Raw genomic sequence first — 23,483 nt, forward strand, 5'->3', positions numbered from 1 at the left:
TCTAGCTATTTCTTTATTGATTTGTAGTTATTTGTATGTGTACCTATGTCTGTGTGTGCGTGTGTTTATGTGAGTGAATGTATGAGGGAGGCCAGAGGCATTGGATCTCCCTGAAGCTGGAGATGTGGGTGCTTCTATGCCACTTGATATGAGTGCTGGCCACCCAGTAGTGGGTGTTCTTAACTGCTGAACCATCTCTCCAGGCCTTTTCTAGATAGTTCCCTCACTCCAGTATTTTGTATTCTAAAGAGTGCTAGAGAGTTTATTTAGCATGATCAAGGCCCTGGGTTCCATCCCTAGCACTGCAAAACAAATAAACATAATTTACTGTTCTGTTGCTGTGAAGAAACACCATGGTTAAGGCAACCCCCTTTTTTTAATTGGCAGCTTGCTTATAGGTTCAGAGGGTTAGTCCTTTATCATGGCAGAAGTATGACAGTAGACAGGCAGTCTTGGTGCTGGAGAAGTAGCTGCGAGCTCCCATGTTATCCACAAGTTACAGGCAGAGAGAGGAACACTGGTCCTGGCAAGGACTTCTGAAATCTCAAAGACCCCACCCCCCAGTGACACATCTCCTCCAATAAGACCACACTTTCTAATCCTTCTCAAACTTTCCATTAACTAGGGACTAACCATTCATGTGCCTATGGGAGGCCATTCTTCTTCAAATCATCATAGTTGGGGATGTTGCTCAGTGCTGGAGTGCTTACTTAGTATGACCAAGTCCTTAGGTCCTTCCACAGCACGGCCAAACAAACACAATTTAGAAATTCCCAAAGAGGCAGATTGTGATGAAGTGCTTCTAAGTCCAACTGCTGTGTGGAAAGTTGCATAGGAAGACTGACAGGACTCAACATATAGCCATGTCTAAGATTTCTGATAGCCAGAGAATACAAGGGAACATCGGCGAGTGGACAAGTCCTATGGGGTAGAGTCTGGGGAAAGGCTAGTGCAAGCTTACCAGAGGCCTTTCCAACATGGAGTTGCGTAGATTCGGCTGGAAGACCCCAGTGATGACCTGTGAAAACATGTGTAAAGTACTCTTTACTGGGAAGCTCAGTAGAAATTTAGTGGCCAGGCCATTTTCTTTTCTTCTTCCTCTCCCTCTTCTGTCTCTCTTTCCATCTCCCTCTCCTCTCCTTACGCTTCATGGTACTAGGCTTGAACCTAGGACTTTGAGCATATGAGGCAAATTCTATATCACTAAGCTATATTCCTAACCTTTTGAATTTTATATTTTGAGAAAGAGCTTTGCTAATTTGGCCAGATTGACCTTGAACTCACTTGTACTTTATAAGATCTTCTGGGAAGAGAGAGGCCTCATGAGCTACTACTGAGCTAGACTAACTCTCAGTTATTGAACAACTTTAGATAGCTGTAGTATTATGGAGTGTTTTTTTTTTAATGTTCCTTCAACCTGTTGGATTTTTGATGTTATTGTTTTGCTTTTTAGTACATAGACTCCATTGATCTGGAGCCAGTCATGAAAGCTGAGGACCCTATGAAATTCCATGAAGCTTGGCAGAAGCTGTGCATAGCCGAGTGAGTACCAGGGACTGTCCACATGAGGAGGACAATGTCATTGTGGTTTCTCTGTAATTATTTCACTTGCCACAGTTGCTAAGTTTTGTGCATTTGGAGGTAGGAGTTCGGGTGGTCTTTGTAGGTGGTCTTTGTGCAGTTTTCATGCAACATTGCATTTAGGTGACACGGGCAGTGGAAGTGGTTTTATTTGGAGAGGGTGGGGAGACTATATTAGAGGGAAAGAGTGCCGATTTACTGAAAGATGCAGTAATGCCTACTGCATATAGAAAATTAAGTATAAACAGGACCTTTCTCTGATTTTCTTTTCCATGTGTTTACTAATTTATTTTAATTTTAATTAATTAATTGCTGAAAGAAGGCCTGTGTAGCCCAGGCTGGCCTTCAAATTGTATATCTTAGGGCAACCTTGAACTCCTGATCCTCTTGTCTCCACCTCCCATGTTCGGGGTTTATAGGCATGCACTATCAGGCCTTGTTTAGGGGGTGCTGGGAATGGAATCCTAGGACTATGTGTTAGACAAGGTTTCTTGAGACAAGGTATTTTGAGACAAAGTTTCTCTGTAGTTTTGGAGCCTGTCCTGAAACTAGCTCTAGTAGACCAAGCTGACCTTGAACTCACGGACATCCACCTACCTCTGCCTCCCGAGTACTGGGATTAAAGGCGTGCGCCACCACCGCCCAGCCTAGACAAGTACTCTAACAACTGAGCTGTATCCCCAACCCTTCACATTTGGTTATTTGAGATAGGTTTTTTGTGTGTAGCTCTGGCTATCCTGGAACTTTCTCTGCAGACCAGACTGGTCTCAAAGCTACATAGCTCAAACTGTTGTTTTTTAGTTTAAGTGTTTGCTCTAGCCAGGGCATTTTCATTCACTGTTACTTAATTGAAATCATAGGCTGCTTTTATCAGCTTAACTCTTTCTGATGGCATAAGACGCTGCAAGTTTTTCTGTAGTAGTTAGAACCCAGCTAGGTGTGATAGTACATACCTGTAATCCCAATGCTTGGGAGAATGAGGTGCGAGGATTCAAGTCTAGTCTTGTCTATAGAGTGAGTTTGGGGCTGGTCTGCACTCCATGAGTCCCTGTCTCAAAAATTTAACAACAAAAGGACTTTAATCCATTTTTATTTTCATTCATTTTATGTTTCTCTTTCTTTCTCCCTTTCTGCCAGCCCTCAGAAATTCTTTTTTGTTTGTTTTGTTTTGTTTTTGAGACAGGGTTTCTCCGTATTTAGTCCAGGTTGTTCTGGAACTCACTAGGCTGGCCTTGAACTCACAGACCTCTGTTTGCCTCTGCCTCCTGAGTGCTGGGATTAAAGGCGCAAGCCACCATTGCCTGACTAATTCTTTTATTTTCTATTCTTTTATTTATTTGTTTTTGCCTTTTGAGACAGATCTCATTATATAGTCCAGACTGGCCTAGAACTCTGATCCTCTGGAGTATATTTGAGACAGATGTCATTATATAGTCCAGACTGGCCTAGAGCTCTGATCCTCTGGAGTGCTGGGATTATAAGTATATTTCATCACACATACTTCTCATTGTAGTCTTGGTTTTTGTTTTTGTTTTATTGGTGCAGACTCTTGCTGTTTAGCCATAGTCAGCTAGCCTGGAACTTGCAGCAATCCTCCTGCTTCTGCCTTTTGAGTGTTGGGTTAATAGGCATGTACTACCATGACTGTCCGCATTTTTTATTGAGTAGAATTTCCCAGTTACTGTAGTCAGAAGCCACCAATACCTACCAGAAAGTATATATTAAATTCGGTTGAAGAAACTGTCCCCATAAGGTTGAGCTAAAAGATGTTTAATTATGTAACCTATTCTGAAAATAGACCTCAGACCTTCACTAGTGATTATGCCAAGCATTGAGTTTGGGAACATTGATCATAACTGATGAAAACACAAGTTTTAAAAATAAAAGTAATGTGGGTTGGTGAGATGGCTTAGTAGGTAAAAGTAGTTGTTGCCAAGCCTACAACTTGAGTTCGATACTTGGCACCCACATAGCAGAAGGAGAGAGCCAACTGTTACAAGATGTCCTCTGACCTTCGCATACTCTCACTGTGCCATGTACTTGCCACATGGACCCACAGACACACTCTAATTAATTAATTAAAAGTATTGTTAAAATGATGACTGGTCAACTTTATTTTCATCTTGTGTTAATTTCAGTGGCATTCTTGTGCCTGGAGGCTTTGGACTCCGAGGAACGGTGGGAAAACTCCAGGCAATTTCTTGGGCAAGGACAAAGAAGATTCCATTTCTGGGTAAAACTTTTTGTTTATTGAGCCTATGAGTTTTACGTATTTTTTTTTTCAGTGCTAGGAATTGAACCTAGGGCTTTAAGGATACATGCAAGGCAACTCTGCCATTGAGGTATATTGCCAGCCCTTATTCAGGTTTTTGACTTAAGGTAGGTGTCATACATTAGTTGCGGAAGCATGTAATAAGGTTTGTTCTTGTGAAGGTGTGAACTTACTTTTGAAACTCAGGCACCAAATCATTTGCTACAGGGCTTATCAAACGGAATGTGGCTCCTAGCTTGCTTTTGTAAACTGAGTTTTATTGTAACACAACCACCCAGTTTGTTTTGCATGTTGCTCATGGCTGCATAATTGAAGATTCAATAACTTGTAAAGCCTAGAATTATTACTTAGAGTTTATAGGAGACATTTCTGAATAGCAAGAAGCTGGAAAAGGGTTGTACCTGTATTCTTCTTACCAGTCCTCTTAGCACTTCCAGCAAAAAGCTGTTCCCCAGAACTCTGTAGTAACCTGTTTGGAAAAGTGCCTAAGCCAGGTGTGGGGCACACGCCTTTAATCCCAGTATTCAGGAGACAGAGGCAGGTGGATCTCTGTGAGTTTGATTGAGGCCAGCCTGGTCTACAGAGTGAGTTCCAGAGCAGCCAGAGCTACAGAGAAACCTTGTCCTGAAAAAAGAAACAAACGGGTGAACACACAACAACAAAAAGAGAAAAAAAAGCGCTTCAGTTGAAACTTTGTATGTGTATGTGAGGTACTGGGGATCAAACCCAGGACCTCGTGTGTGCTAAATAAGCACTTTTCTACTGTGCTACACCCACAGCTCTAAGTTGAAACTCACATTCATTTTAGAGAAGAGAATACAGAAAGATCAGTCAGTGCCATGGGAGTAGCTCTGTTAAAAGCTGCTTATACCAGGTCTTTTTTTCTTTCTTTCTTAAAAGAGGTGAGGTCTTACCGTCTTACTGTGTTTGTCTAGGCTGATCTTGAATCTCTTGGTTCATGCTATCCTCCTGTCTCAGCATCCCAAATACTGGGTATATATCACTATACCTTCAGAGGCAGGTCTTTTGAATGCTCTTGTTTAATTTGTAAAGCCTAGTTTGTAATTTGTAAAGCCAGATGACATGGGAGCTGGATGTGCTAAAGGCAGCTCTGCTGCTGGAGATTCAGGTAGGAGGGGCTTGAAGGCCCAGTTGCCCACTGTGTTTTAGGTATTCTGTGGCTTTATGAGCTGAAAGGAAGGTTTGCTGTCTTTTACTATCAGCAGAATGTTAGATGTTTTTTCTACTACCTGCTCTTTTTCTGGATACTCCAGAATTTTGGGACCTCTTTCCCAATAAAAACCCAGGATACTTCCTTTGCTTTATTCTGACCTAAGCTCATTTGGACTGTTGTTATTTTTTTGCTTTTTAAGATGGGGTGTTAAGTCTGGGGAGATGGCTCAGTGGGCAACAGACATCCTGATTTGATCCCCAACACTCACATTAAAAGCTTGGTATGACTGTACATGCATAAAACCTTAACACTGTGTGTGGGGGTAGGGAGAAAGGAGGGTTGCTGGGGCAAGCTAGCCTAGATGAATTGGCAAGCTCCAGCATCACCGAGAGACCCTGTATCAAGGGAATGAGGTAGAGATTGATAATTCAGAACTCCTGATTTATTTCTCTGGCCTCTGTACTTGGGTACGCATTATCACCCCACATGTGTATATGTGTCATGTACACACACAAAAAGAGCATGTGTATTAGTTACTTTTCCATTGCTATGATAAAACATCATGGCCAAGCAACTTACAGAAGGAAGGGTTTATTTGGTGCTTACAGTTCCAGAGGGAGAGGAGTACATGACCATCGTGGTAGGGAGCAGGGCAGCGGGCAGGTAAGCATGGCCCTGGAGCAGTAGTTGAGAGCTCATATTTCTATCTGTAAGCAGGAAGCAAAGAGAGCTAACTCAAAATGGCAAGTCTTTTGAAACCTCATGGCCTGCCTGCAGAAATATTTCTTCCAGCAAGGCCAGATCCCTAGTTATCCCCCAAACATCCTCCAAACTGGAGACCGAATATTCAAACTTATGAGCCTATGGGCCATTCTCATTCAAACTATCACAGTATGTTTTAATACAGGATATTTTTATGTAGCTCAGGCTGGCCTCAAAGTTGCTGTAAAGCCAAAGATGACCTTGAACTCTTGATTCTCCTATCTTTACTTCCAGATAGGCACTAGTTTATGCTTTAGTGAGGAATGGAACCCGGGGTTTTGAGCAGGTTAGTCAAGCACCCCATCAACTGAGCTACAGCTCTGCCCTTGACTATTTGTTTTTTTTAAATCTCTCTGTAAAGTCAGTTTCCATTTAAGCTTCTGATGTGATTTTCATTGTATAGAATGTGTGCAAGTTGTTCTCAAGTCTCTCCTCTCATATGTGCTCTTTAGTCTTTTTTTTTTAAATTTTTGTACAATTAAAAGCATGTAAGACAAAATGACCAATAAGTACCCTGTTTTGTTTTATCTGCATTATGTTTGTGCAGCACATGGGTACCTGGTAGTCTTTGAGGTCAGAAGAAGGCATCAGATTCCCTAGAACTAAATTTCCAGGGGTTGTTAGCTGCCATGTGGATGCTGGAAATCGAAACTGGCTCTTCTGGAAGAAAACAAATTCTCTCTCTCTCTCTCTCTCTCTCTCTCTCTCTCTCTCTCTCTCTCTCTCTCTCTGTTTTTTGAGACAGGGTTTCTCTGTGCTACTGAGCCATCTCTCCAGCCTCAAGTGCTCCTGTTTTATACAGTACATGCTATATCTGGTCTGTCAATAAATATAAACAATGTATAAAGTGGCCAGTGAAATTCTTTTCACATTTCTGCTGTTTTAATTTATGTTTTCAAGCTTTGTACATGTATATAGTGTATGTTGAACCTATTTTCTCTCATATCCCCATCCTCAAGTGAGCCTTGAACTTGTGTAGCCGAGGCTGGCTTTGAACTCCTGATCTTCCTCCCTATACCTCCTATGTGCTAGGATTACAGATATGTATCTTTGCTTCATAACATCATGTCTCTTTATGTACTGACCATGTGGAACTTTGTAAAGTTCCTTGAGCACTAAACCATTTCCTGTGTATCCCTTTAACCCTGGCATGTTGGTGTATTGATGACTTCTCCCCTTGCATCTCCTGGATCACATGTCAATGTTTGTAACAGCATCTGGAATGCTTCTTGCTGTCTGTTTATAGGAGGGAGTTGATGGGCTGCACTGAGTGTGGAGATGGGTTCAAAAGCATCTGTAATGGCAACAGGCCCGCAGTGACCCAGGCCTTTGCATTCCACTTACCTTTTTTTAAAGATTTATTTTTATTTTATGTGTCTAGGTATTTTGCCTGTATGTGTGTCTGTGTACCACATGCATGCAGTGCCCTTGGAGACCAGAAGAGGGCTTTTCTTTCTGGAACTGGAGTCACAGACATTTTTGAGCTGCCATATGTTGGTGCTGAGAACCTGCAAGAGTAATGAGTGTTCCTAACTTCTGAGCCACCTCTCCAAACCACTTCTACCTTTTTGGAGCACCTGCTCAGTTTCATTTTGTGTCTCCTAGCCTGCTTTCTGCCAGAGCACTGGTGCCAGCCCCTGCTGCTCCTTTTCTCTTTGAGATTAGCAGTTCCACCTCAGATTAGGAGGTCACCCTCAGAGTGGCCAACCTCAGGTTGCCATGTGGCCAAGGCCATGTTTTGGATGTGAAATCTTGAGAGGCGGGAATGTGAAATCTCAGCTCAAGGAGACTCCTCTTGAGTTGGGGTGCTGTTAGACTTGCTCTGAGAGACTCAAGGTCTTTGAAAGAGCTCTGCAGCCCCATAGGTGCCTTGGTTCAAGAACAGCTGTGGCAGATGGCAGATTTGGCTTCTGGGAGCTGGTCCTCATCTGCCCTCCAGTTGCTTCTTGCTCACCTCTGCACCTTAGGTTGCTCCTTTAGTTTTGACTACTATCACTCACTACTCTTCCAGGAACTATTCTGGGTGCTAAGGGAGGATCACAGGGAACTAAGCAGAAAGTCTTCCTCTTGAGGTCTTCATTCTTAGAGACTTCAGGAAACAGTTGAACACAAAATGTCACTAGATACAAAACATGCTCATGTGCTTCTCCTAATAGGAGTTTGCCTTGGGATGCAACTGGCTGTGATCGAGTTTGCAAGAAACTGCCTGAATTTGGAAGGTAAGTCAAAGGTTTACTAAGCAGTGTTTATTTAAAACAAGAACATGTGTCAGCAATATTGGTAAATCACTAAATGTCTTTGTCTTTAGATGCTAATTCTACAGAATTCGAGCCAAACACTCCAGTTCCATTGGTAAGTGGCTTGTAGATCTTTCTGGGTCCAGTCATTGTCATTCTGTTTCATTTCTTGCCTAGCTCCGTAACAGGTAATTACTGTCTTCTCCTAACAGTGCCAGAACTTTACACATTATATATGAATTTATTATTTCCTATTGTTTTTGCTTCCAACTGCTTTGTTCTCACTAGTCTATCTTGCCAGCTGTGCCTTGAAGAAACACAGCTCTGCCTGACTTGTCGTTGCGGCAGCTTTCAAGCTTAATGTTTAGGAAAGGAATAAATTGAGTGTGACACCAATTTATAAGAGCTAATATAAATAAATGAGCTGTCCCTTCTCTAGTCTTGTCCCCAGTCTGCCTATTTTCCACATTGGTGGCCATCTATTCTTCTAAAAAATGGCAACTGCTAGTCCTCACCTGCCAGTTCCTTTCCCCCCAGGATACTCACTCAGTCATGGGGCTAGAGAGATGACTCACTGGCTAAGAGTGCTTGCAACTTTTCCAGAGGATCCAAGTTTGGTTCCCAGTACCCGCATTAGGCAGCTCATAGCCACCCATAGCTCCAGTTCTAGGAATCTGACACTGTCTTTTTGCCTTTGTTGGCATCTATGTATGTGTGCACACAAATAATAAAGAAATGGTTGTGTTGTTGTTTCTTTGAGACAGGGTGTCATTCTGTAGTCTTGTCTGTCCTTGAATTTAGAGATCCACCTGCCTCTGTCTTTCAAGTGCTGGGATTAAAAACAGGTGCCACCATGCCTGACTATAAGTATTTTTGTTTAAAGTCAGGATCCTTTGCCAAGCCAGAAGGTGCTCACATTTCATCACTTGCTGCTTTATTCATTTGTTTCACGCCATTTCAATTTCTCCCACACTTAGGGGTTCCAGTGTGGACAGTCGGAAGTAGTATTTCTCAGTTTTCCCGTGGAGATACCCTATACCTTATATGGCCCTCTTATGATCTTCCTCCTGGAGCCTTAACAAAACCAATGAAGAATTGAACCACTTGTTCTAGAAAGGCTTTATTTCTGTGCCTTCGAGTTCTTTCCACACTCATTAGTGATTCTTGTCTTTCATGTTTGTCCATGGCCTTTGGCTTTCCTGGTCATCAGTTGCCTGTATGTGTGTATTTAGTGACATTCTTGCTGCCAAGCATCCCTTTCTAATGATCAACGGCCTTCATATAATGCTTATACTTTCCTTGGTTGGTTTTTCACTTTTACTTGTGTGTGTGTGTGTGTGTGTGTGTGTGTGTGTGTGTGTGTGTATCATATGGACTGTTTGCAGTAATTGGTTTTCTTCTGCTATGTGTTCTGGGGAATGAACTCAGCTTGTTAGGCTTGTGTGACAGGCATTTTTAACCCACTGAGCCATCTTATAGGCCTTTCTTTTGTTTTAGATGTGGTCTCACCATAATCTAGGCTTACCTAGAACTCATTGTGTATCCTAGGCTGGCCCCCATACTCACAGCAATTCTCTAACCCTAGTCTCTCAAGTGTTGGGGTCACAAGTAGTAACTGCCATGCCTGTTTCTCTTTGTGGTTTTTTAAAAGAATTTATTTATTTTGTGTGTATTTGTACACTCTGGAGCACATATGTGTGGATTCACGTGCCACAGCATGTGTGTGGAGGTCAGAGAACAACTTGCAGGAGTTGGTTCTTCTGTGTAGATCCTAGGGATCAAACTCAGGCTGTTGAGCTTAGGACTGGTGCCCTTACCTGCTGAGCCGTTTGCCAATCATTATTACTACTAACATCTTACAGATTTTGACCATTTGAAGCTCTCATTCAATGTGCTTTAGCATTTTACAGATCTGTGTCACTATCATGGCAGTCAATTTTGGATCACTTTATTTCTTAAAAAAATTCCAAGGCTTGGAATGTAGTTCAGTTGGTAAAGTGTTTTTTAGTATATACAAAACCCTGAGTTCCATCCTCAGCACTGTAAACTGGGGCATATTTTTATTTGTTATATGTGAGGTGCTAGATGTCATTAGTCCTGTACTCAGTTATGACACTAAAATTTCCTCGAGATATTACCAAATAGTCGGAGGGTGGTCAGAACTGTCTCCACTAAGAATCATTGACTTTGCGCTCGAATGACGGCTCAGCAATTAAGAATGTGCGCTGCAGATGGGCATGGTGGCTCATGCCTTTAATCCTAGCACTTAGCGGCAAAGGCAGGCTATCTCTGTGAGTTGAGGCTAGCCTGCTCTATATAGTAGTGAGTTCCAGAACAGTGAGGACTACACAGAGATACCCCGTTAAGAAAATGTGTACCGCTCTTGCAGAGGACCTGAGTTTTGAATCTCAGCACTCATAGTAGGCAGCTCACAACTGTCTGTAACTTCAGCTCCAGGGTATCCAGTGCCTCTGACCTGCGCTTGTGTACGTATCTACACACAGATGCATAATTAAAGAGAAAGTAGTCATTGGCTTGAGAAATCTAGTTCTATTATTATTTTTTATACTAGTTAGTCATTCTTATGACATAAGTAATATTCCATCTTAACAGCTTAAGGGAGGAGTGTTTGTTTTTTAAATTGAGATGGGCTATCAAGGAACCCTATGATAACTTGGACTTCTGATTCTTTGCCGTTACCTCCCAATTTCCGGGATTCCAGGTATACACTGTCACTTCTGGTTTATGTAGTGTTGGGGATGGAATCCCAGGACGTTGTGAATGCTAGGGAAGCACTCAACCAACTTAACTACTTCCTGAGCCTTGAATGGTTTCATTTGCCTCATTTTGAGGAGATATAGGCCATCGGAATAGAGAAGGCATAGTGGTGGGACTGGTTCCTGTCCACGTTGGTGGGAACATGAGGAACATGCTGTAGGCAGACACCAAGTGTAGAGCAAAGCTGGCCTGTTAACCTTCATCATTCCTAAACAGCCCAACATTTATCTGCCAACTAAACCCCTCGTCCAAAGGCTTCCTCAGCTTCCCTAAACAGCACTACAGCTGGGGAGTAACTGTTTGAACACAGGGCCCGGGAGGGTGCACTTCATACTTGTATAACAACACTCCTCCACCTTCCCGTATAGCAATTATTTGTTATTTTTTCTTGATTTATTTCATTGAACAAAATGACATTTTATTTGAGTGTGTGTGTGTGTGCATGTGTCTAGGCACATATGTCACAGTTTGCATATAATGCTGGTGACAACTTTTGTGGGATTTGGCTCTCTTCTTCTACCATATAGGTCTTGTAGAGGTCTTGGGGGTCGAACTCTGATCATTATCTTGGTGACAAGTATCCTTATCCACTGGGCCATCTTGTCAGCCCCATTTTACCATTTTTAAAAAATATCAATAGGGACTGGAGAGATGACTTTGCAGTTATGAGCACGTGTTCTTGCAAAGGACCTGGGGTCAGGTCCCAGCACTCACATGGAAGTTCATAATCATCTATAACTCTAGTTCTAGGGAATTTGAACTCTCTTCTGGACTCTGTGGGTCCTGCATGACCATGGTACACTTACAAACATGCAAACAAAACACTCTCTCTCTCTCTCTCTCTCTCTCTCTCTCTCTCTCTCTCTCTCACACACACACACACACACACACACACACACACACACACATCTTGAAATTAATTAAAAATAAAAACAAATGTGTATGTCCATCTGTAACTTATCCCCTTTTTAGTTACATCATAGCATATTCTTCTCATTTATTTTCTGATTTGTTTTTTTTTTCACCCCATGGAAAGGTAAAGAAATATTCATGCCTTTTTATAGCTTTCAGTTCAAACCATAATGAACCATCACTTCCCAGCTAGATGGCACTTTTAAGCCTAATGCTCAGAAGGCCTCATATCAGCAAAGAGTTCCTTAGGAGGCTTTAATAGAAATGTATTTCCCGAGTAATAGCTGCAGTGGCTCTGCCAGGAAAATGATGGGTTTTCTTTTTCAGGAGATACATTGGGATAGGAAGGGCTTTTACCAGTAGGTGTCGCTATTAGACAGCTTGTCTAGGTTAGGTCTTTGATGCCTATGCTTGCTCTGTATGTGTGTTCAAAGAAATATTGATACACAGGATAAAGTTAAATCTGCAGAGAAGGTATAAAATGACTTCATTCGCCTTATTTTGTCTTACTTCTCTTCCAAAGTAGCAACTACATTCATGTTTTTTGCTGTTGTTATTAATTCAGGGACACATGCATGCATATGTGTGACAGTGTGTGTGTGTGTGTGTGTGTGTGTGTGACAGAGAGAGAGAAAGAGAGAGAAAGAGAGAGAGAGAGAGAGAGAGGGAGAGAGAACTATACATGTACGTATGTGTGGATGAATGTATAGACTTTTGAGGGGGAGGCAGTGCAATGAATGGGAATTCAAGGCACCATGAATACTAGCTTAGTGTCCTATCCTACCACTGGACCACACCCACAGCCACTTTAGCTAGCATGCTTGAGACATTGTCCCCACCTTACACTGATTACCTATCATTGTGTAAGAACCTTTTACAGCTTGCCTAGCTGTGTGCACTATGGGCATGACAGTATTTATTGCATTTATGGTATTGTGTTTATAGTCTTGTATTTAGCTTTTACTCTTTGTTAACCTTAAATCACTCTACAATTTGACCTCCACGTACAATATGTTCTTTACCCACACCTAAGCACATCTGTGGGATGAATCCATAGACGGGAAACTGCTAAGTCAGAGGATGTGTGCATTTTACATTTCAGTGGCTCCTATACACATAAGTGAGATGAAAACAATAAAACCTAATTGCTATTGAATGTCTTTATGTGCTGAGATCACTTTGCTGGAGAAAAATAGCCTTAAGAGCCAGCAGTTGTGCTGATGGCTGAAAGTCTTATTAAAGAAAAAGACTGAGGGGAATGGAATCATAAGGCAGCCAGCACCACAATGCCTGAGGAGTGACTTGACTTGGGCAGATAGCAATTACTTAGTAGGTACGGTCGTTCCTTCTCTTCTAGCTAAAGAAAGTAAACATGTTGGAAACCAGGAGACTCTTTTAGGATATGTCTACTGCTAAAATCTGTTTCATTTCTTTAGTTGTCATTCCCCCTGCCCTTTTTTGGCATGCAAGGTAAGTATTATGGTTGCTTACAAAATCAATGGAGACACTGTTATTCAGAACAGGCTCTTAACAGGCACACATAAAAAGAAAAATAGATTTTTCTCCAAGGGTTATAGTAGATGATACATCCAAGAGTACCCACAAGAGAAAACAAAAATTTGTTATATTATGCCATTTCTCTGACTTATCCAAAGACCTAATAGAACGTTCTGGAGTGTTGCAGAATACTTCTGGATCTGCAGCAACTCTGGCCTTTTTTCTGCTTTAATGTTGTCTCAGCTGCTTTTAGAGGAGACTTACTAGGAACACAGTTGACTTATGTTCTAACTCTATTAGTCTAAGGGAATAGGTGTCGGACAGTTCCCTGGTAGGCAGGTAGACAGGCTTTAGGTAGATAAATGTACTCTTCACTTAGATATTTAAGATGGCCAAGTTCCTGATTCTTCTCCCTCCTAGATAGGGACTTGGTAGGCTTTTTGGAGGACTCCCAAATCTCATGGGAGAGGTTGGAGCTTATGTAGTAGGAACCAGTTAACTTTCTTTCTTTTCTTTGGATTATCCAATCCTCCACAATAGTCCAACCTCGCTAATTCTGAGAAAGAAAGGGAACCCCCAATATAAAAGTTTCAGCTTCCATACAAATTCAGATTGTAGATTCCTAATCCTCTCTCCAAATGAAAACTCTGCTTTTCCTGCTTTTTTAGTTTTTTTAATTTTATTTTATTTTAAGATTTATTTATTTATTATATATACAGTGTTCTGCCTGCATGTATGCCTGCAGACCAGAAGAGGACACCAAATCTCATAGGTGGTTGTGAGCCACCATGTGGTTGCTGGGAATTGAACTCAGAACCTCTGGAAGAGCAGCCAGTGCTCTTAACCTCTGAGCCATTTCTCTAGCCCTGCTTTTTTAGTTTTTAAGTCATTGGAGAAAAAGAATCTGTTCTTGCAACATCTTTATGACGGCATCACTTGAAATCATGTCTGTAACCCAGCACTGAGAAAGCAGAGGTAGGGGGATGAGTTTGAGGCCAACCTGGGCTATAGAGTGTGTTCTAGGCTATCTTCACTCATATAGTGAGACCTTGCCTCAAAACAAAACAGAAATAAACAAATAAAACCAAAATAAGCAGGGAGATGGTTTAGGAGGTAAAAGCACTTGCCACTAAGTGTAATAATCTGAGTTTGATTCCCAGAACACACATAGTGGAAGGAGAGAACAGACTCTTGGAAGGTGTTCTTTGATTTCTATACATGCACTGTAGCAGTGCATACACCCCCCAAAACATGTAAAATATATAAAAAAATTATAAAAAAAATGAAAATATGAATTCATATAAAATACAACACCATGAAAACAGAATACATGCGCTGCTTTCAAAACAATCATGGACACTCAGATGGTGGTATTAGTAAAAGAATGTAGAAAAGGGGCTGGAGAAATTGTTTAGCAGTTAAGAGTACTTCCTGCTCTTTCAGAGGACCCAAATTTCATTTCCAGCACCTACATAAAGCATCTTACAATTGCTTGTTAACTCCATCTCCAGGAGGTCCAGCTCCCTCTTCGATCTTCTTTGGGTACCTGCACACGGCATAGATAGAGATGCACAGACATACACATTTTTTAAAGAAATTGAAAAGTGGGAGATTAGGAGTCTTTTTTTTTTAATTATTTCAGTATTTTATGTGTATGAGTACTTTGCTTCCGTGTATGTTTGTATATTATGTGTATGCCTGGTGCCCTGGGAGGCTAAAAGAGGGTATTGGATCCCCTGAAACTGGAGTTATAGATAATTGTGAGCAGCCAAACGGATGCTGGAAACTGAAGCAGGTCTAACCGCTCTTAACTTCTGAAACACCTTTCCAGCCCTAGGTTAGAAAGTAGTTTTACTTTCTACTAGTCAGTAGCAGTTTTACTGCTGAACCGCTCATGGGATGGCTAGAAGTGTTTTAGCAAGGTGTAAATGGACATCTGAGATTGTAGTATTTGATAATATTCTGATTGAATTTTTTTTATTATTGTTATGCCTTTATCCCTTTCTGATCTAGGAAGTTTCAGAGTTAAAATTAATTTGACATCTGATTTGTGAATTAGTTACAATTACAAGCCAATTCTGGTGAAGGCTAATTTATGTTGCCTTTAGTTTGAAGTATTTCCTTTGGCTTGTCTTTCAACAACTTTAGATGCTATGCAAATTACGAGATTTTAAAAAACAAACAAAATTCAAACCAGCCAAACCACAACAAATCCACATAAAGACCCTGTCTCTGTAATCCTAGCACTTGGCAAGTGGAGACAGGAGAATCAGGAGTTTGAGGCCAGCTTGGGCTGTATGAGACTGTCTCAAACAAACAAGTAAACAGATACCCAGGCAATTCACTCCAGAGTAAAGGCTTAGGCAACTTGTATTACTTGGGCATTTATTTGATTTACTTTTAGAACATTGAAGAAGATGTTCTACTTGACAAAAAATATAGAAGGCCTTTGAGAGTTAGCTTGTGCTTAAAATCATTTCCCCCCAGAAAGGCAGTTATAAAGAATATAGCTATAACAGGGGCAGAATGGGGTGTGTGTGTGTGTGTGTGTGTGTGTGTGTGTGTGTGTGTTGCCTGTGTGATGTACAGGCACATAGTGGCCAGAGGAAGATGTTGAGTGTCTTGCTCTACCACTCCCTACTCGATTCTCTTGGGACAAGTTGTCTTACTGAATCGAGCTAGGCCAGTGGCCAGTAAGTCTCTGATCCTTCTGTCTCTGTCCACACAATACTGGGGTTGTAGGCACATGTGTGGGAACTCCTGGCTTTTTACATGGGTTCTGGGCTTGAATTTATGTCCTCATGCTTGTGTAACAAGTACTAGTATCCATTGAGCCATCTCCTCAGCTTCATTTTGATATGTGTATATCTCTGTATGTATGTATGTAGGCATACATGCATGCCACATGAGCAGAGCAGAAGAGGGCATTGAATTCCTTAGAGCTGAAGTGACAGGATGTTGTAGACTGCGCAATGTGGGTACCAAATGTGGGTCTTTGAAAGGACAGAAATGGCTCTTTTTATTTTTTTTTTTTGAGAGAGGGTTTTTCTGAGTAGCCTTGGATGTCCCGGAACTCACTCTGTAGACCACGTTGGCCTCTAATTCAGAGATCCGCCTGCCTCTGCCTCCCCAGTGCTAGGGTTAAAGACGTGCTCTATCACAACCAGCTAGCCACAGAAATAGCTCTTAACTGCTGACCCATCTCTGTAGGGAAGATTTACTTTGAATGTGGGTAGCACCATTCATTCCATGTGCTGGCATCAGAACTGAATACAAAGTTAAAAGGGACCTGGGAGATGGCTTAGCAGATAGGTTACTTGTTGCTATGCCTGAGAACATGAGTTCAGTTCTGAGGACCCACACCGTGGAAGGAGAGAGCCAACTCAAGCATGTTGTCATCCTCCGACCTCCACATACATACAGTGGTGCGTGAATGCATGTGTGCACACCCACTCAAGTGCACAGTGAATAAATAAATAAACAAAATTTAAAATACTTTTTTGAAGGTTCAGAAGGAAAAGCAAGCTGAACACCTCTCTCTGCTTTATGTCTGAGCACGCACTGTGACCACCATGTGCCCCATGCTGCCACCAGAGCGTCATTCTCATCATCCTGCCGTCTTCTCCTTACACACACGATAGACTGTACTCTCAGACCATGAGCCAAAAACAAATGCTTCTTACACACACGATAGACTGTACTCTCAGACCATGAGCCAAAAACAAATGCTTCTTACACACACGATAGACTGTACTCTCAGACCATGAGCCAAAAACAAATGCTTCTTACACACACGATAGACTGTACTCTCAGACCATGAGCCAAAAACAAATGCTTCTTACACACACGATAGACTGTACTCTCAGACCATGAGCCAAAAACAAATGCTTCTTACACACACGATAGACTGTACTCTCAGACCATGAGCCAAAAACAAATGCTTCTTACACACACGATAGACTGTACTCTCAGACCATGAGCCAAAAACAAATGCTTCTTACACACACGATAGACTGTACTCTCAGACCATGAGCCAAAAACAAATGCTTCTTACACACACGATAGACTGTACTCTCAGACCATGAGCCAAAAACAAATGCTTCTTACACACACGATAGACTGTACTCTCAGACCATGAGCCAAAAACAAATGATTCCTCCTTCAGTTGCTTTTGTCAGTATTTTGTCACAGCAACAAGAAGATTAAGTAATGCACCCATGTCTCCAATCCCTAAGTAGCCTGCAAGTGGAGTTGTGTTGGTAGTTCATTTGTAATGCTGTATTTAGGACTCTAAAGTGGACAGCTCCAAACTGTTCCCCCCAAAGTATCTCCTCCCACAAACATTCAGTCATTTCTATTTAAAAAAAATCAAGTAGTTGAAATACCTATTTCTAAGGCACTTCCCATTGAGCTCAAGGTTTAAAAGGCTGACAAATACATTAGCTTTAAAGCCTCCACAGAGTCAGTCATTTATTGTTAACATATGGATTACCCTTAAAGCTTACTAATGGGCACTCACTCCAAATGGTACTGGTTCCTTTCAAATAGCAGACTCTGTAAAGAGGTGCGGGTAGGACACAGGAAAGAAAGGTAGGGGCCATCTTGACTGGAAGAAAAATGGTCCTTTTAAAAAAAAGAACATATAAAATTGTATGTATTCAAGATGTACAAAGTAAGTTTTGCTGTATATATACATTACGAGATAATTACTAAAATCATGCTACCTTCTACTAGCCACAAAGTTCGGAGAATGTGGTAAAAACCTCTGAGGCCCACTCTCTAACAAGTTTCAATTATTCAGTAGTTTGTTTTTTGAGATGGGGATCTCATCTATTTTAGGCTGGCCTTGAATTCACTATTCAGCCAAGGATGACCCTGAACTCCTGATTCTCCTGCCGTCATCTCTCAAGTGCTGAGATTGTAGGTGAGCGTGGCTGTACATGTATCCAGTTACATGGGGTATGTGTGGCAGAGATAGGAGTTTACTTGTGGGCTTGCTGGCTTCCAGTCTAGCTCCAAATTCCGTGACAGATCCTGTCTCAAAGGGATAAAGTGAATGATAGAACATGGTGCCTGATGTCCTTTTCTAGTGTTTGCATGTTCATGAATGTATACACACACACACACACACACACACACACACACACACACCACCCTTGTCCTGGTAGAGCCTAGAGCAATGGAATTTTGTGGCTGACAGAGTCCTAACAGTGTTGATCAGAGGGGGAATGTAGATGAACTTTGGTGATGTGAGGATCAGATCAGCATAGGAAGAGAGGTCAAAAAGGGTTTTCACCCCACTTCCCATTTTTTGAGACGAGGTTACTATGTGCTGGTTGTGATTCTGGAACAACCTTTTTGCTTCCATCTCTTGAATGCTGGGATTACAGGTATGAGTCACCATGTCCTACTTCATTTTTTCCCGTTTTGAAGATTAAACTTGAAACAGTTTTCTCATCTATAACAGTAATAGAACGCATCTGTTCTATGTGTGGCCCCGCTCTTACCTTGCTTGCTGTGCAAGCCTCTACTTTGTGTCTGCCACTCCCTTGCAGAGGGTGCCTACGTCATGTTAAAGCAGGCTTATGTTACTTTATGATTTTCTGGGGGAAGAGTACTGGGCATGGAACCTAGATCACCATGCTTGTGAAGCAAGTGTTCTTCCACTGAGTTCATAGCTCTAGTTAAGTCTGTGACTCTTGATACCTTTCCTCTTCCTTTCTGATCTTGGATTGGCTGCTTAGCATGGTACCCAAGGACTTCCATGATCTGAAGCCAAGGTGCCCTCTTTATTCCAAATACCTGACTTTTCCCGAAGGACAAGCCACGTGTGTTACTGGAACAGCCTTTTAAATTGGTTGTGAAGCGTTTGCCGGGGGTTTGTTCTTTTCTCTCTCTCTCCTTGTATTATTTGTGCATGTGCCACTGTTTGCATATAGAGGCCAGAAGACAACTTCGTGGAGTTGATTCTCGCCTTTATCTTGGCATGGGTTTTGGGGATTGAATCCAAGTTGTTAGGCTTGTGCAGCAAGTATGTTTGCCCACTGAACCATCTCACTGGTTTTCCTGGTTTAAATGTTCACTGCTACCTGCATACTCTTCTCAAGGCATCAGGGCACTAGGTACAAAACCCCAAACCAGTGGAAATGCTGCTTTTCCTGTTCATCCTTTCCTTGATTATCACAGACTTAGGACCTCAGGGCTCTGGAAGTTAGTATCTTTCATAGTTGTTTGCTCATAATAGAGGTTTTGTACATTTAGATGAACAAATTCTTATTTTTGGTGATGCTGGGGATTGAACCCATAATTTTGGTCCTGACAGGCAAGCACTATATGGTGAACCATGCTCCATCCCCCTTCCCTTCTTTCAAACAGGGTTCCATGAATACCACCACCAGGTTGATGTCAAACTTGCTACATATCTGAGAATGATGAACTCCTGGTCCTCCTTTCCCTACTTCCCAAATGCTAAGATTACAGGCATGAGTCACTGTGTCTGTTTTCTGCTTTGTATATTTGGAGTTGAAAAAACATGTTCACTCTTCGAGGGGCTAATTGACACCTAGAACATAGGCTAAAGTAGGAGCTATATTGGCCTAGAAAAAAAATGACACCACAAGTAAACTTCACACTGTAGACTACTGATGGCTGGCAATTGTGATGGTGTGTTTTAATTTTCAGCTTGGCAAGATCTGGAATCAGGTAGAAGACAATTACCCCAGGCACACCTGCAAGGGATTATTTAGCTGCTGGGTATGTCTGTGAAGGATTATTTAGACTAGGTTAATTGAAGAAGGGAGAACCACTATAAATATGGGTGGTACCTACAATTCTGCAGGCTGTGATCCCAGACTGAATAAAAAGAAGGCAAGCTGAGCACTGGCGTTCATTGCTGTCTGCTTCTTGACTGTGGATGAAACTGCTGCCCCAAACTCTAGTTTCTAGGATTTCCTTGCAATGATGGACCATACCCTTGAAATGTGACCCTTTCTTAGGTTGATTTGTCGGGGGATTTTGTCACAGCGTGAGGAAAAGTAACTAAGACAGAAATGAAGCTATTAAAATCTTAAATACTAGAAGTTCTAGTTCAACAGCATTAAAGCCTAGTCCAGCTGGGTGTTGTGGCACATGCCTGTAATCCTAGCACTGGGAAGGCAAAGGAGGGGGGTTTATGCCAAGTTTGAGAGTAGCTGATCTACATAATGCGTTTCTGTACTAAGACTATGTCAGAATCATGGCTGATCCTACTTATCCCAGGAACGAAATCTGGTTGAACAAAATAGAGAAAGCTCATCTCACCCTAGAGGCTTGGTAGACTGTCTACAGTGTCCACACCTGGTGCTCACAGTCTCAGAAACAAACCTTGTTTCTTTCTAGAGCGGTACTAACGAAGAAAGGAAAGAATAGCTTTTGCAAACCAGTAGTCAGTAATAAACTTGATGGTAAAATCATTCAGAGTTCCACTAAAGCCAGCGTCAGGCCTGTGGGTGTGGCTTAGTGGTACAACATGCTTTCCTAGTATATGAAATGCTCAGAGTTTAGCCCGAGCTTCTGTGCTGCTACAAAATCCTCTGCCATTGCTGTGATTAAACGCTGCGACCAAAGCCAACCGGGGGTTGGGTTGAGGCTTATTTTACCTCATCTATCATCCAGGAACATTAGGTCAGGAACTCAAGGTAGGAACCCTGAGGAAGAAACTGAGGCCGAGGCAGCAGAAGAGAAACGTTGCTTACTGGCTTGCTTCCCAAGGCTGGCTCAGCGTACTTTCTTATACAATCCAGAACCACCTGCCCAGGCATAGCAAGACTCACAATGGTTTGGGCCCACCCACATCAGTCACTAATTAAGAAAATGCCCCGGGGCTGGAGAGATGGCTCAGAGGTTAAGAGCATTGCCTGCTCTTCCAAAGGTCCTGAGTTCAATTCCCAGCAACCACATGGTGGCTCACAACCATCTGTAATGGAATCTAGTGCCTTCTTCTGGCCTGCAGGCATAGACACAGACAGAATATTGTATACATAATAAATAAATAAATATTAAAAAAAAAAGAAAATGCCCCACAGCCTTGCTTACAGGCTAATCTGGTGGGGGCATTTTTTCAATTGGATTCTTCTTTCCTAAATGACTCTAGCTGTGTCAAGTTGACATAGAACTAGCCAGTACAGCTACATACCCAGTTGTGCTGCTCTATTTCTTGGTGGAAGGATTAGAAATTACATTTTTAGAATTTTATTGTTATTATTACTCTTACTGGTTTTTTTTAACCTTTTTTTTTCAAGACAGTTTCTCTGTGGCTTTGGAACCTGTCCTGGAACTTGCTCTTGTAGACCAGGCTGGCCTCAAACTCACAGAGATCCACTTGCCTCTGCCTCTCGAGTGCTAGGATTAAAGGCATGCGCCACCAATGCCCGGCTTGCTTTGTAACTTTGACTGTTTGTCCTGAAACTTGCTGTGTAGTTCAAGTTGTCCTTGAACTCACAGAGGTCCACTTACTTCTGTCTCCTGAGTGCTTGTGTGTACACTACCACCTCTGGGCTCCTAATCACAGTTTTTTATCCCCTTCCCCTAATCACAATTTTCAAGACTTTTCTTCAATGACTTTTTGTCTAGGCTATTTTTTTTTTAAACTGTTGGTTGCTTTTTTTTTTTATCAGTAGTCAGTTCCCTCACTCTACCATATGGATTCTTGGGATTGAACCCGGGTCATCAGGCTTGGCTGCAAGTGTTTCCACTAGTTGCTTAAGTTTTTGAATACACAGTACAGTTTTCAGTGATCTGACTATTGGAGAAACTTCCATAATCATAAAAATGACAAGTATACTCTGTTCTCTGATTGTTGGAAGGATGGAGGGCAGAGAGGCTTATTGTGAAAATCAATAACTCAGCAATTAAAAATTATTCTCTTTTAATTGAAGGGGATTGTTTTTAAACATTTACTTATTTTGTGTGTGTGCTCGCAGGCATACCCCATGACATAGGTGAAGGTCAGAGGACAACTTGCAGAAGTTAATTCCCTTTCTACCATGTGGGTCCTGGGTGGTCAGACTTGGGGCGTCAGGCTTAACAGCCTTGATCTGCTGAGCAATCTCATCAGCTCCCTCACTTTTCTTTTTTTATAGTTCAAAAGTCCAAACAAAAGAAGGTAGCAAGTGAGAAGTGGACTTTTCATCCCTGCCCCCATCTGCCCAGTCCCTCCTAATGTGTAATGCCTTGGTTACTTTTCTCTGTGTTGAGACTAGTACATGATAAGAAGCAACATTAAGGGAAGAAGGGTATACATTGCTTTACAGTTTGAGGGGGGTGCATTCCCTCATGTCAGGAAGGCATGAACGTGCGAGCAGAAGGTGTGGAAATATGAGTAGAAGACATCTGGTCACATTGCTTTCTCAGGAAGCAGGGAGTGTAAATTTCTAGTGTGTACATCAGGTTTCTTTTGTTTGTTTTGCTTGAGTCAAGGTTTTGCTGTTGCTAGTTGACCTCACCTCTAGAGCCTTCTAACTGCTGGGATTAAAGGTATGTACCACCAGGTGAGATCCTATATTTTAGCACATATCCAAGCAGAATTGAATATATTTCCCCCCTCTTCCACCAAGTCATAAAGCTCTACTCCTTTTGTCCCTGGTGCCATGTGGCCACCCATGCTTCCAGGGTAAAGATGTTTGCCACTAAACTCCAGAGATGAGCTTGACCCTGTCTAGCCTGTGTCCTCCTACCCTTTCTCTAGAGGCACAGACTAGGTAGGTGTGGAGTCCACTGGTCACCTCAGGGCTACTAGGGATATGACTGCAGCTAACTTGATGAACATACCCAGTTTACGCTTGTATGTGTACATGCACGTGTATTGACAGACGCTACTTTGGAGGTCAGAACACAACCTCGAGTGTTCCTCAGGTTTGTACACTTATTTTTTGGTGACACAGGGTCTCTCATTAGTCTTTCATTAACTCACCAAGTAGGCTAGTCTGGCTGGCTAGTGAGTCCCAGTAATCTACCTCTCTGCCTCCCCAGCAGGAGTGTTGGAAGAGGGAGCTACTTGGTCCTGTCCGCCCGGCTGGCGTAGACCTGAAATAATCACACAGAAACCATATTATTTAAATTACTGCTTGGCTCCTTAGCTCTAGCTTCTTATTGGCTAACTCTTACATATTAATTTAACCCATTTCTATTAATCTTTATATTACCTCGAGGTTGTGGCCTACTAGCAAAGTTTCAGCACCTGTATCTCTGGCGATGGCTCCATGGCATTTCTCTGACTGCCTTTCTTTCTCCC

The 23,483-nt window shown here is 42.0% G+C and overlaps 1 protein-coding gene across 4 annotated transcripts in view; it reads left to right on the forward strand.

The window, feature by feature from the left end:
- Ctps2 (CTP synthase 2) overlaps positions 1-23,483 on the forward strand; it is a 123,402-nt gene that overhangs the window by 29,400 nt on the left and 70,519 nt on the right. For all 4 annotated transcript variants that reach the window (XM_075957151.1, XM_075957152.1, XM_075957150.1 and 1 more), the window contains exons 10-13: positions 1,454-1,542; positions 3,720-3,814; positions 7,946-8,008; positions 8,098-8,141. In XM_075957151.1, coding sequence (XP_075813266.1) covers positions 1,454-1,542; positions 3,720-3,814; positions 7,946-8,008; positions 8,098-8,141 — 291 coding nt within the window. The remainder of the gene's footprint in view (positions 1-1,453; positions 1,543-3,719; positions 3,815-7,945; positions 8,009-8,097; positions 8,142-23,483) is intronic.

Source organism: Microtus pennsylvanicus, chromosome X, assembly GCF_037038515.1.
Source record: "Microtus pennsylvanicus isolate mMicPen1 chromosome X, mMicPen1.hap1, whole genome shotgun sequence".
Lineage (NCBI taxonomy): Eukaryota > Metazoa > Chordata > Mammalia > Rodentia > Cricetidae > Microtus > Microtus pennsylvanicus.